The sequence below is a fragment of the Corella eumyota genome, chromosome 4 (assembly GCF_963082875.1).
Source record: "Corella eumyota chromosome 4, kaCorEumy4.1, whole genome shotgun sequence".
Lineage (NCBI taxonomy): Eukaryota > Metazoa > Chordata > Ascidiacea > Phlebobranchia > Corellidae > Corella > Corella eumyota.
The window spans coordinates 304,745-317,424 of NC_137493.1; the positions used below are offsets into that span (position 1 = coordinate 304,745).

The following is a 12,680-nucleotide window of genomic DNA, read 5'->3' on the forward strand; positions in this document are numbered from 1 at the left end:
TTTTAAATTCTTGTAAACAACCAACGACTTAGGACAGTACTTAAAATTAACGAATTCGCTACAGTAGCAATACTCAAACTTGAATAAAAAATACTTAATATTTTAACATTAGCTTATGACATTAAATTTCCTGTCCATTCTTGTTGTTTCCTAACTTTGGCAGTTTAACCTTCAAAGGTTCCTCTGAGGACGTTTTACATAAATAGCGTTGTTTTTAATAGTGGTAACCGTTTTGTAACGCATTCCTATGTTAAATATTTAAATTGGTAGCACTTTTTATTATTTTATAAAATTTAAGTGATGTAACAAAATCAACATATTTAAAACAATAAAAAATGTATTAACTTTCTAATTAAATAAATTTCAATATCTGTTTTTTCTTAGGACGTTTTACGATACTGTCTTAGGACGTTTTACGATATTGTATTCTCGACCAACGTCATAACTGGCAAAACATATTTCTATAATTTATCCTCGACTTAAAACTTTAAGTTTATTGCACGTTGTCTTATTTTAATTCACAACAAAATTCTAATACAAACATTCCAACAAAATTGAATCACATAAATATAAATTAATCTATTTTTTTCAAGTTATTATTTTCTACTTCATTTACAATCTTGTTCACATATTCCTTCATTATATTCAACTGTAGCTTATTTTGGATAAATCCACATAAGCTAACTTTTAATTTTATAAACAAACAGTTTTTGATGTTGATTTGAAATTGAATTGTTATTTATTTGCTGTCAAGCTTTGGCGTATTTTTCCTCCCTATTTTAACAATGAGTTCCAATGCTTTTAACTATAACTTGTTTATCGAATTTGCGGGTTATTTAACAACTCTTTTCACATGGAAACTCTAACCTCGTTTCTCTAGTATTGAATTATTTTTCCAACGATTCATTTCTGCTTTTTATTAAATGCAAATGTTCGTTTTAGCCAGAATTTTATATTCTTGTATCATCCAACAACTAAGGATGTTTTTAATAATTTAAATGAATAATTCGCTACACAACAATTCAGGCCAACTATACTTTGGTTTGTAGCCAAAATGTTCCACAAACTTTTGATTGGAGACGGTGAATCTTGTGCAGGACAACTTGGCCATGTTTGGTGTAATATTGGGCTAAAAATCACGAAATAGTTGTCATTAAAAGTATTATACATGAAATAAATGTTTAACACTTGCAATAACTTAACATACTGACCCACGTCACCAAAGTATTATCCAAATAGGTATGAGGTTTATTTCAAAGGGATAAGTTTTGGACCACGACATTTAACCAAAATTCGGGTTAAAGTTTTTGGTAAAATGGCGTTTTTGCGCATATGTTTTAAGTAAAACCTTTATGATAGTAACCCAGCTAAAAACTACTCAATAAACTAAATATTTACCTCTTTTTTGATCCCAAACCAACCCAGCACCTGACAACACCAAACAACCAACGTTGAAATGAGGATAAACAACCAAAACGGCAACAATGGCTCCTTCTTGTGGATGGTGAAACCCAAATGCTCGTAGAATTTCAAGTTTAATCTCAGGTAAGATAATTCTGGAGTTTCGTCACACAGAAAGTAGGTGTTTCCCCCAACCAAAAAAGGTGACTCCTGTACAATATAAGTTATAAACACAGTACAAGTTTATTTCTTAGAAATTAATAAACTTAAATTAAACATAAACCAATATTTTTCCCTAAACTTAAAACCTAATCTTTCAGTAAGATCATGCAGAGACATATTAGTTACAACCGGAGCTATATACGGCTGTGGTGGTGCTCGAACCAGAGACCTTTTGCACACTAACCCAATAATAAAGCAGTGAACAACTAAGTTTTGTTTACCTGCATTTTTGTGGCCGCGATCACGTGACACCAAGCCACGTTTCCAACGTACATTCGAGTTTGTAATGCCTCTGGTGGAACAAGAGACTTGATCACTTTAGTCGCAAGATGGCGCAAAAGAATCGATTTGGTGACGTTGTCATTCTCGCCATAAATACGAGAACCTCTAAGTGCACATGTGACCAGTTTCTACAAAATATTATGCTGTCAATAATAAAAAGAACAAAAGCAGACAATTATATGCCGAGTAGACCGACAGCGTGGTGTAGTAGTAAGAACACTTGGTACACCACCATAAGGTCGTGGATTCAATCCCCCTTACTCTCATGCTGTAGCGCCCTTGAGTAAGGTGTTATAAACAATATAAATTTCTGTTGAGCCAGCACTTAATCAGCAGCATAATTATCGGACAATTATTATTTATAATATCTCAAACTACCACAGGCAACTTGAGACTGGGTTGAACTAACTATTGTTACCCTATGTTTGGGACACTTGTTCGACTTTCCCGCATCGAGGATAAAAACATTAAAAAAAAATAAAAATAATGTGACTTTACCTAAAATGTTTCCATTTTTCATCTTTTTTTTCGTTCCACTCCAGCACAAGCTCCTTCGCGGTTTCTTTGTACTTCTGTATGACGTCACAGAAGAGTAACAGTAAATAGTGTCTTCACTAGCACCCACTAGTGGTTTCATAGTTCAATTTGGTCCGAAAGCCTCGATCGAGCTCGTGTAGAGACAATAACCGACATTGTTTGCACAACAAGCCTCCAGCACGTTCATTGTTCCTATATGATGTCATAATATATTAAAGAATAGGCTGTAGTAATCTGCACCATTTAAGTTCTAGAATAAATAAACTATGTTGTCGAATTCTACTATAACAACGACGTCACTTATGACATCAGAATGCCTACCTCCAACATTTATTTTCCATAATTTTTGGCAAGGAACTAATTCCTTGTAATCGATGACACTGGCCTTATGCAAAACCACATGACATCTTTGTACGTCTGACATGAGACTACTACAATCTATGACGTCACATTTAATCCATTAAACTTTCATGTTGGCATCTTAAAAAATAAATCAAATAGAAATTGAAAAAAAAAATTAAAATTTTATAAAAAATATCGAATATAAATACTTAATACCACGCATAAAATTAAGATATTAAAATTTTGTGTTTTAAATAAACTTCATTTTTTTAAACTGACAACAAACCAATAAATTTTAGAATATTCCTACTCGTTAATATTGATATTTTGTTTAGTAATCCTTTGGGGAAACCACCAACCCCGTCCCCTTTCTTGCCCCCCCTAAATATTGTCTCTAGAATGTCGATCATCTCTTGTTTATCCTTCATCGGCCAGTTAATCTTGTTGTTGTTTCCCGTCCCAAGGTCGATCATTATGTGCTTGTTCCTAAAAACAATTTTATTCAGTTAATAATTTGTAAATATTTTAAACCTAATTTTAATATTTGATTTGTTAAACTTTTATGTATTTATTCGTTCTTGATATGGGAAGATTGACTTCATGACTTAAACTATGAGCAACATCAGTTACTTCGACCCAGTCTCGAGTTGCCTGTGGCAGTTTGAGATATTATAGATTATAATTGCCTGATAATTATGCTGCTAATTAAGTGCTGGCTCAGCAGGAGTTTATAGCGCCTTACTCAAGGGCGCTACAGCATGAGAGTAAGGGGGATTGAACCCAGAACCTTATGTAGTGTAGCCAAGTGTTCTGACCACTATACCTTATTGCTAGCTCACTGAACCAATAAGAATCAAACCGCAAACTGCGGGTTAGTCTTTCTAATGCTTAATTATTGTGCCGACAAAATTACATTCTTAATGTGAACAACAACCTGTAGAAAAACATAGTTGTGCAGGGGTCGTATAATTCGTACATTTTGTTGAAGTCTGGCACCTCAGTAATGTCAACCAAGTAAACAACAGCAAAGTTCTTCACTTTGTCAGCTATACTATACAAGGTCTAAACATAATTGTTGATTTATTAAAATGTCACATACAGAATTCTAAAGCAAAATATTTGTGTTGTATAAATGTCAAAATTAAATATCTCGTAGAATGATCAAAAAAAACTTTAATTTTATCAATAAAACATTTTATTTTTTTAATTTAAAATTATGGCACCTTAACACTACACAGCATATTATTCTATAGAAACTTAATTTTCTTTAATATTTTAGATCTTAATTAAACTTTCTTTAAACCAAGAAAACATATTTCTAAAAGTCTAAAAAAATAACACAAATCCACTTTTTCAGCAAAAAATATTAAACTTATGCCTAGTTTACCTAAAATTTTGTCTAAAATATCGTTTCTTGATACGTGAAAATATTAAAATTCGACGCCGGTACCAACTTAAACATTATTGAACTTATTTGTATTTAAAATCATTAAATACCTCGTCCATTTTCATGCAGGCCGGGTCCCAATCGTGACCGAACCGAATCACGACAACTTTTTCTTGCTCGTTTAAGATCGATTGATCGACTTGCCAGCCGTTTGTAAGATGGGGAAGCATGTACGACATGGTTACCTTTCAACTACACCAACCACTACCAAATATATAATTTAAACACAACTTTTTAAACTGGTTTTTATTATTTCGTGCAATTTCGTAAAATTTTTCGCAAAACTAAAAATCCCAAAATTTGTACGAGCAAAAGTTTACGCTGTTTTGTGTTTATTCATATTGTTAAAACATCTGTTGTTGCGTAAACGTTTATCCTCAAAACATTTTAAGAGATAAATATTATTAAAAATAAGTGTGTAGGTGTAGGCTTGTAAAGGTAATTTAAAGGATTGTTAAGGAAACAGTAAATTTTTTTTTTAAAGATGACCCTATACACTTACTGGAAGACAAGTTGTTTATGGGCAACTTTTCTTAAATTTAAGTTGTTTGTCCAAGTTTGGGCTTAAGTCTTTTTGTGGAAAAGGAAGAATTGTTAAGATTGTACTTGTTCCAGTAAAGTACTATAAATAGTATTTAACATTGCTGGATATTTAAACATGATCTTATAAGCATCATAACAAATAAAACACAATATTGCTGAAAAACTAGGAATTTTAATCGTTTCTACAAAGTGTTTGGCAAGCGGTGAAGAATTAATATTTGCATAACATACAAGCACTTAAAAGCACATCTACAATAACTACACAAGATTCAGGTTAACATACAACAGTGGTGGTGACAAGTCAAATAATGTCCTGGGTCCAAATAATGGAAAAGATTCAAAATTTCATTAAAATATTATTTGTACTAATTGACATACATCTTTAAAATTCATTTTAACTGGTCGAATATATGACAAGAAAAAGTTTAAAGCCATGCCCTTTATGCCTCTATTGTAGCACATATAAAGCATTAAAGAAGTTAAAATGTTGTTATAGGTTAATAAGATACAAGTAAAATAATGTTTAATATTGTCATTTAATAGTTTTATATTAGGAGAGGTTCCCTGCCAACATTTAATATATATAGAAAATAACAACATTAAAACCTAAAGATCCCTACTAAAAACTACACAAAACTACATATTAGTAAAGCACATGCACACTTCCTCATTAAAATGCATTTTTTAACAATGGAATTAATCTTGAACTTAAATAAACAAACAGTTCATTAGAAGTAAATCATTCTCAATATTTCTACAAAATCAAACATAGTAAAAATTAGCACTTATCTGAGTACATCGTTTACAACACAGAAATACTAAAGACCAAATAATGAATGAAAATTAATAATTAAAATAAAACTGTAAAATAAATTAATAAAAACTAAAATTAGCACTTATACAATAAAAAGCACATTGTACACAACGCAGAAATATTAAAGACCAAATAATGAATGAAAATAACTTTAAAAATAACTTTTCCATTTTCTTAAAATTTACTTTTTTTGCACAGAAAAGTTTTTTTTTTTTCAAGCAAAATGAACAAAGTTTCCATGATTTCAGGGCCACAACCTAGTTAAATATAAGTGGGTGTAATTTTATTAAAATCTAATTTAATTATTGGGTAAAATTATCAACATTTTTAAAAATAATTTTAACAAATACTTATAAACCTTATAAAATCACTAATATTTATGTAAACTAAAAACTTACATTATTTGATGCTTCAGTTACATTGTTACTTGAAAGTGGTTGATTATAATCTCCTAAATAAAAACAAATTGACAGTTGAAATAACATGTTTTAGAGGGTTTAAACTAACGTGTTTTAGGGGTTTGTATTTGTGTTTAAATTTTAAAGTTTATCTTCTTGCCTAGTAAAATGTAAATGTATGCCTTAAAAATTATCAACCATTTAAAAAAAAAATTTGAAAATAGAATGTTACAAAAAAAAAATTTAATAACTAATCTACAAAAATAAAGGTAGTCTTAAAAGTGTCAAAAACCTCTTTTATTGGTAGTTAGCTTTAGTTTATTCTAGTAAAGAAATTTAAATATAGTAAATATGTTTGTCCTATAGTAAATATGTTTAAATAATGTTGAATAGTAAACAAAACTTACAGTTCCATATTTGGAACTTTTTTGCTTGCTTTCCTCAATAGATGTTCCCCATCCTCAGTAAAACCACAATCCCATTACATCTAAGTATTGAATGTTGTGGAGGCATGATGTGAAAGCAACAGCACACTCATATCCAAGATTGTTGTGGCTAATATCCAACCTTTGCATCTAAAATATTTAAACTTTAATTAAAATTTATTATTAGCACACCAATAGTTTAAATAAAGTTTTGTTGTTAAATTATAATTTGTATATGAATAACTTTAATGAAATATTGTTAAATGTTTAAAATTGAATTTGTTTAATATAACTTAAAAAAATAATAATTGTTAAATTTAAACATTTTCTAAAGATTTAAATTGTTCTTGTGGTTAGGTTAAATGTTGCATTTATTAATTTTTAAAACTTTTAATTTTCAAATAATTTGATTCTGGAAAAACACTAAAACTTATTTTAGTAAACATTAATACAATAGATTGTAACTTAACAATGGAGCATTGTTAAAGTTAATGGGCATTGTGACTGTTTAACTTTTTTACAAAATTATAAATTTAATAAAAATTAAAGTTTTGTTTAAACAAATCAATTTTAATATTAAATGTTTAACTTTATCTAAAACAAAATTTATATTTTACTTAATTTAAAAATTATTCTAATTCAAATAATTAATTTAAAACAACTATTAGTCCGATAATTATTGAATCAGTAAATTTAATTGTTGTAGTTAATTTTAGTAAGTGAAGTTAAACTTTAAGTTAAAATAAAATAACTTAAACTACTAATTAACATAAATTAAAAATAATATTAATAAAATAAATTCATTAATACTCTTAAATTATACCAGAAATTTAATCATAACCATTTTATTGATTTTTAATTATTTCAAAATAGGAAAAATACAAAACTTAATTTTATTTAAATATAATACAATAAATTGTAACTTAACAATGACCCATTGTTAAAATTTATGGGCATTGTGACTTTTTTTACTTCTTGTTAATAAAATTGAAAATAAGTTTGTGTTTATATTTTTATAAACTAAATAAAAAAGTTTTGTTGTTACATAAAGTAATTTTAATATTAAATGTTATTTAAATCTAGTGCTTGTTTAAATAATTAATCTTTAAATACCAAGCAATAAAGTAATGCACTTACAGTATTCGTTAGTTTTAAACAACCTCTAGCAATGGCCAATCCACCAACTTCTGTGATGTTACAGTCACTAATATCAAGTTCCTCAAACTTGTCAATAACCTCACCCAGTAATGTTGCAGCTTCATCCCCAATTTCGTTCCATGATAAGTTCAACTTTATCTAATACAAAATTTATAATTTACTTAATTAAAAGTTACTTTAATTAAAATAACTGAGATAAAAACTGTTTAACAAAACACTTTATAAAAATAATAATAACTAAAATTTTGAATTAACACAAAAATGACCAATATTTAATTTTTGCTAATTTGTTATTTATTTAGAATATTTAAACTTTAATTAAAATTTACTTATTATCACACTTATTGTTTTAAAAAAATTTTACTGTTAATTTATAAATGTTTTTAATAAATGAGCCAAAATATTTAAATGTTTAAAACTGAATTTGTTTAATGCCACTAAAAATAATGTATTAATTGTTAAATTTAATTATTTTTGTTTATTTTAAGTTTAAAATTCTCCAAAAGTTAATAAAGTAAAATTTTGTTTTAAATATTTCTTTAAAACTTTTAACTTTTAAATAATTTGATCCTGAGGAAATACAAAAAATAATTTTATTTAAATATAATACAATAAATTGTAACTTAACAATGACCCATTGTTAAAGTTAATGGGCATTGTGACCGTTTTTACTTCTTGCTATAAAATTGAAAATAAATTTGTGTTTATATTTCTATAAACTAAATAAAAAAGTTTTGTTTTTACATAAAGTAATTTTAATAATAAATGTTATTTAAATCTAGTGCTTGTTTAAATAATTAATCTTTAAATACCAAGCAATAAAGTAATGTACTTACAGGATGTGTTAGTTTTGAACAACCTCTAGCAATGGCCAATCCACCAACTTCTGTGATGTTACACCTCCTAATATTAAGTTCCTCAAACTTGTCAATAACCTCACCCAGTAATGTTGCAGTTCCATCCTCAAGTTTGTTCAATGATAAGTCCAACTTTATCTAAAATAAAATTTATATTTTACTTAATTTAAAGATTACTTTAATTTAATTACCTAAGAAAAAGTTTAAAAAATATATTCTTTATAAAATAGTAATTATGAGCATTTTGAACTAAAATAATAATTACCAACATTTTAATTCTTATTTAAAGCTAGTTTAAATAAATTTAAAATTTAGTTTTGATAACTTTCAGTAATTTAAGCCCAGATACCGGAGTATGGTTTGACTAGCAACCATATATAATAACCAGTAATATTCTTGTTCTTTCATTGTTATTCTTTATGGCCCAAGGCGCTGTAAATTATAAGCATTTGAAGAGTGTGCTCCTAAAGCAAAACAACTTAACTGAAGATAGAGATCAGAAAAAAGTGCGACAAGCAAAACCCAAAACCAATAAGAGTTCGGAGCAGTTTAAACCAAAAAACTTGAAAAGGGGTTTTAAACCTTAGAGTAAAAAACAATTTGTGGCAGCAAGTGTTTCTTTATTTGAAATTCTGTTTAAACTTGCAACACTAGACTTAATAGGGCTGATACATCCTTCTAGTTACAAGGAACACAAGTACATCTTGACACTTGAAGATTACTCAACATGGTACTCAGGAGAGTTGTTGATTTAAATCCACAGAAAGAGTTGCTGAAGCTTTAGTAAATACGTAGTGTAGACTTGACATACCTAAAGAGTTATTAAGTGACATGGAAACCAAAGTTTTTTTGAAATGCATGAAGAAACAGAATCCTTATCATTCCATGAGCCATAACCTTGTGGAGAGATTTAATGGTTCGGTAAAGTCCATGCTAAAGCGACTTTGTTGTAGAAGTCAAACAAATGGCATCGTTAAATTTTACACATTACCTTTCGCATTTCAGGAGGTGCTGAGTTTACCGGGTTTTATCGTTTGAGCAGCTGTATGAAAGAAAGGTGCGGGGGCCAATGCACATCTTAAAGGGGAACTAAAAGCAAAACTAGGCCAATTTTATAAAAATAAGTTTATTTTTTAAAATTTAATTTCAAAAAACGGATTTTCTAGGGGTTCTGGTTTAAAAGTTATAGGGGGTTACCTTTTTCACAAAAAAAAGTGTTTACCGACGTGGCGTCATCGTATGGGAAGACGATTTTCATTATCGTTGTTTCTTATGGCTATAAATTTTTAATTAGTGAAATGTCAAGTTCAACTTAATTTTTTTGGGTAAAAACGTGAAAAATGTTATCTCATATACCTGTTACTAATACTGGTATAGTATGGGAACCAAAAGTTTAAAACTTTAGGCGAATGTTAGCTTTTAATTTCATGACAAATATCACCCGTCTGCCTGTTTTTAAGCTAGTAGTCAGGTGGTGAAACAGCGATATAGTGTCCATTTACAGTTGCGGAAACCAATATGATAAACTAACTTTACAGTTTAGTTTTATGTAAAGAAACTAATAGTTTTTATAATGTATTTTTAATTGGTCTCTTTCAATAAAAAGCAGTTTTTCTAACCCCTGCTGTGAGACTGTTAAAACATTAATTTTGGTTTCAGACTGTCAGCAATATCTCTAGATTAACTTACTGCATAGTGAAACAGTGTAGAAGGTTAAAACTTAAGTAATATGATAAAGTCCAGATTGCAATGTAACATAGATTACTATGCATATTTAAAAAATAGCCCATATAATCTTAGCTGCATAGGCTGATAGGCAGATGGCCTGATAGTCATTTTGTAGGCTTAATTTCATATTTGTATAATTTTTAATTATGGTGGTTATTTGAATATATACCCAAACCTGATATGTATCAATTTAAACTATAACATTGATCTCACAATATTATTTTGTTTACTTAATTAGATTTATATTGTAAAAAAAAAAGGAATTTAGTGGCGAAATTTTAGCTAAGAAATCAAAATTAACAAAAAGTGTCAATTTCTGTGAGGCTCGAGGGTGTTCAAACTCCTTTTATAACACCAAAAATCTTGAACAACCTGTCCATTTTCATAGATTTCCACAAAACAATAAACCTTTGTTAAAGGCTTGGCTGCACAAAATGAAAAGATCAAAAACCCTTGGGGAAAATTCTTTGATTTGCAGTGAGCATTTTGTGCAAGAGGATTTTGTGTCAAAACTAAAATTTAACTCAGAAGGCAAGGCTGTCATTCAATATACAAATAGGTTAAAGCCTGAGTCTGTACCCTCAATATTTAATTTTTCTTCATGCAACTATAAAATATCTGATCGACCGTCAACTTCTAAAGAGCTTGGGAAATCTTCTCGAAGTACACGTTATAAATCGAGGCAAACGAAATCAACAGTAGGAACTTTTTTAATTAAATACCAATCCTTTTTTAAATGTATTTATTTATCGGCAATTACATAAAAATTTATGAAAAATTTTGTTTTTAGAAATTAAAGAAGTCAACTGTACACTATTCAGATATTTTTGATGCGCCACAGGTACTTTAACTCAACTCGTAGAAATTCCTTTTTCCGCATTTTTTAAACTAGCCAAGAAGGTAAATTTTTTTTGAAATTTTAGGAGGATGAGAAAATATCAACTCCTGCCTTTAGTAATGCATCAACACAAACTTTATCGACTGGGCAAATACCCACTATTCCTTAAATTCATGCTTCAACAAATACTGATTTGGTTACATGTGTTGAAACAGCAATAAACACAAACCATCAATCTTATACTAAACCTAAGGTTTCAAAAGAATAAAAAACAGTTTAAAGAAAATATTCAGATGGAAATCCTGGTTCCTTCGCCCTCAAGCAGTAGTCAAAATGATTCCTCCCCATCAGATCACAGTGATTACATACCGTCAGAAGCATCAGCATCTACCACATCTTCAGCTGGATCTTGGGAATGGAGTAAGACTGTAGATGTTTTTTCTGGCGTGAAAGTGCTTGTATATTTGCAACTGCTTTTAGATCTTTTCAGAACCTGCCACTTTCAAGGTTGTGGTAAAGCTCTACATGAAATTCCGAAAGTAACAAATAGTGGGTTTGCTGTGACAGTAATAACCGAATGCGTTGATAGACATTTATACAAATGGCGATCACAACCTCTTACAAATAAACGTTTTTCTTGTAATTTACTTATACCTTCATCTTTGCTTGGAAACAGCTATTCTGCAATTATGAACATTTGCCAAACTCTAAAAATTCAATGTGAGTCTATAACAAACTGCTACAATCTACAGCGATTATACATTATACCTGTTGTTAAACGAATGTGGACAAAGCACAATATGGACCTTCTGGCAATGATAGCTTCTAAAGTGAGGGTAGTGTCTGGAGATTGCAGATTTGATAGCTCGGGCCATAGTGCTACATTTGGGACATACACCCTTCTTGATCAAGAAACCCGTTTAATATTGGTACAAAAAACTATTCATGTGGCAGAGGTAAAAAATAGTTACTGGCTTGAGATCGAAGGATTAAAGCAAGCACTAAATTATCTCAAAGTAAGTAAACATATTGCCCCTTTACTAGTACAAATATTAATTTAACTTTTTTTGTACTAGGAATCTTGTTTACAAATTAATTGCATTGCTACTGATATGCATCCTGGAATACAAAAGATGCTCAGAGATGAGTTTCCCCATATAAACCATCAGTTTGACCTATGGCATATTGCAAAAAATTTAAAAAAGCGACTACTGAAATCTAAAAATCCTATGGTTATTAAGTGGACAAAAGCAATTATAAATCACCTATGGTATTCAGTTTCTACATGTAATAAAGATGCAATCTTATTAAAAGAAAAGTGGTGTTCTTTGGTGTATCACATCCAAAACAAACATAGTTGGATATCTTATGAAAAAATTCCATGCCTGTGAGCACCCACCATTGATTACTTTTGAACAAAAAAATAAAGAGTGGGTAAACTCACAAAGCCCGGCTTTGGAAATTATAAAAACAGCAGTACTAAGGCCAGCTTTTTTGAAGTCTCTTGAAAGGGTATTTATTTTTTCTATACTGTTTAAAAAAATCATTTTATTTTAAAACAAACTTAAGATGTTATATATATTATAATATCAACTACTGAACTAGCCTTACACATATATAGTGCTATTTTTTTGACAAATTTAGTCACTTTTGCTTTTACTAAATACATAAGCAGATTAAAATTACCA

General features: G+C 29.2%; 1 protein-coding gene and 1 pseudogene across 1 annotated transcript; both read right to left on the minus strand.

The window, feature by feature from the left end:
- Positions 1–994: 994 nt before the first annotated feature.
- LOC145749586 (3 beta-hydroxysteroid dehydrogenase type 7-like) lies at positions 995–2,866 on the minus strand. The gene is made up of 4 exons (XM_082565392.1): positions 2,726–2,866; positions 1,845–2,033; positions 1,399–1,611; positions 995–1,129 (listed from the first exon to the last, which is right to left on the minus strand). Exons 1-4 carry the CDS (start codon positions 2,864–2,866, stop codon positions 995–997), a joined length of 678 nt encoding a protein of 225 aa, XP_082421518.1.
- Positions 2,867–3,097: 231 nt separating this feature from the next.
- On the minus strand, positions 3,098–4,410 carry LOC145750003 (thioredoxin-like protein 4A; annotated as a pseudogene).
- Between the last annotated feature and the right edge of the window lie 8,270 nt (positions 4,411–12,680).

Excerpts from the sequence above, each read along its gene's own strand:
- LOC145749586 (XM_082565392.1), bottom strand. The coding sequence starts at position 2,866 with ATGTCAGACGTACAAAGATGTCATGTGGTTTTGCATAAGGCCAGTGTC. Across the intron at positions 2,034-2,725 it reads TAAGTGACGTCGTTGTTATA|AAACTGGTCACATGTGCACT; the intron begins GTAGAATTCGAC and ends AATATTTTGTAG. Across the intron at positions 1,612-1,844 it reads TCGCGGCCACAAAAATGCAG|GAGTCACCTTTTTTGGTTGG; the intron begins GTAAACAAAACT and ends TATATTGTACAG.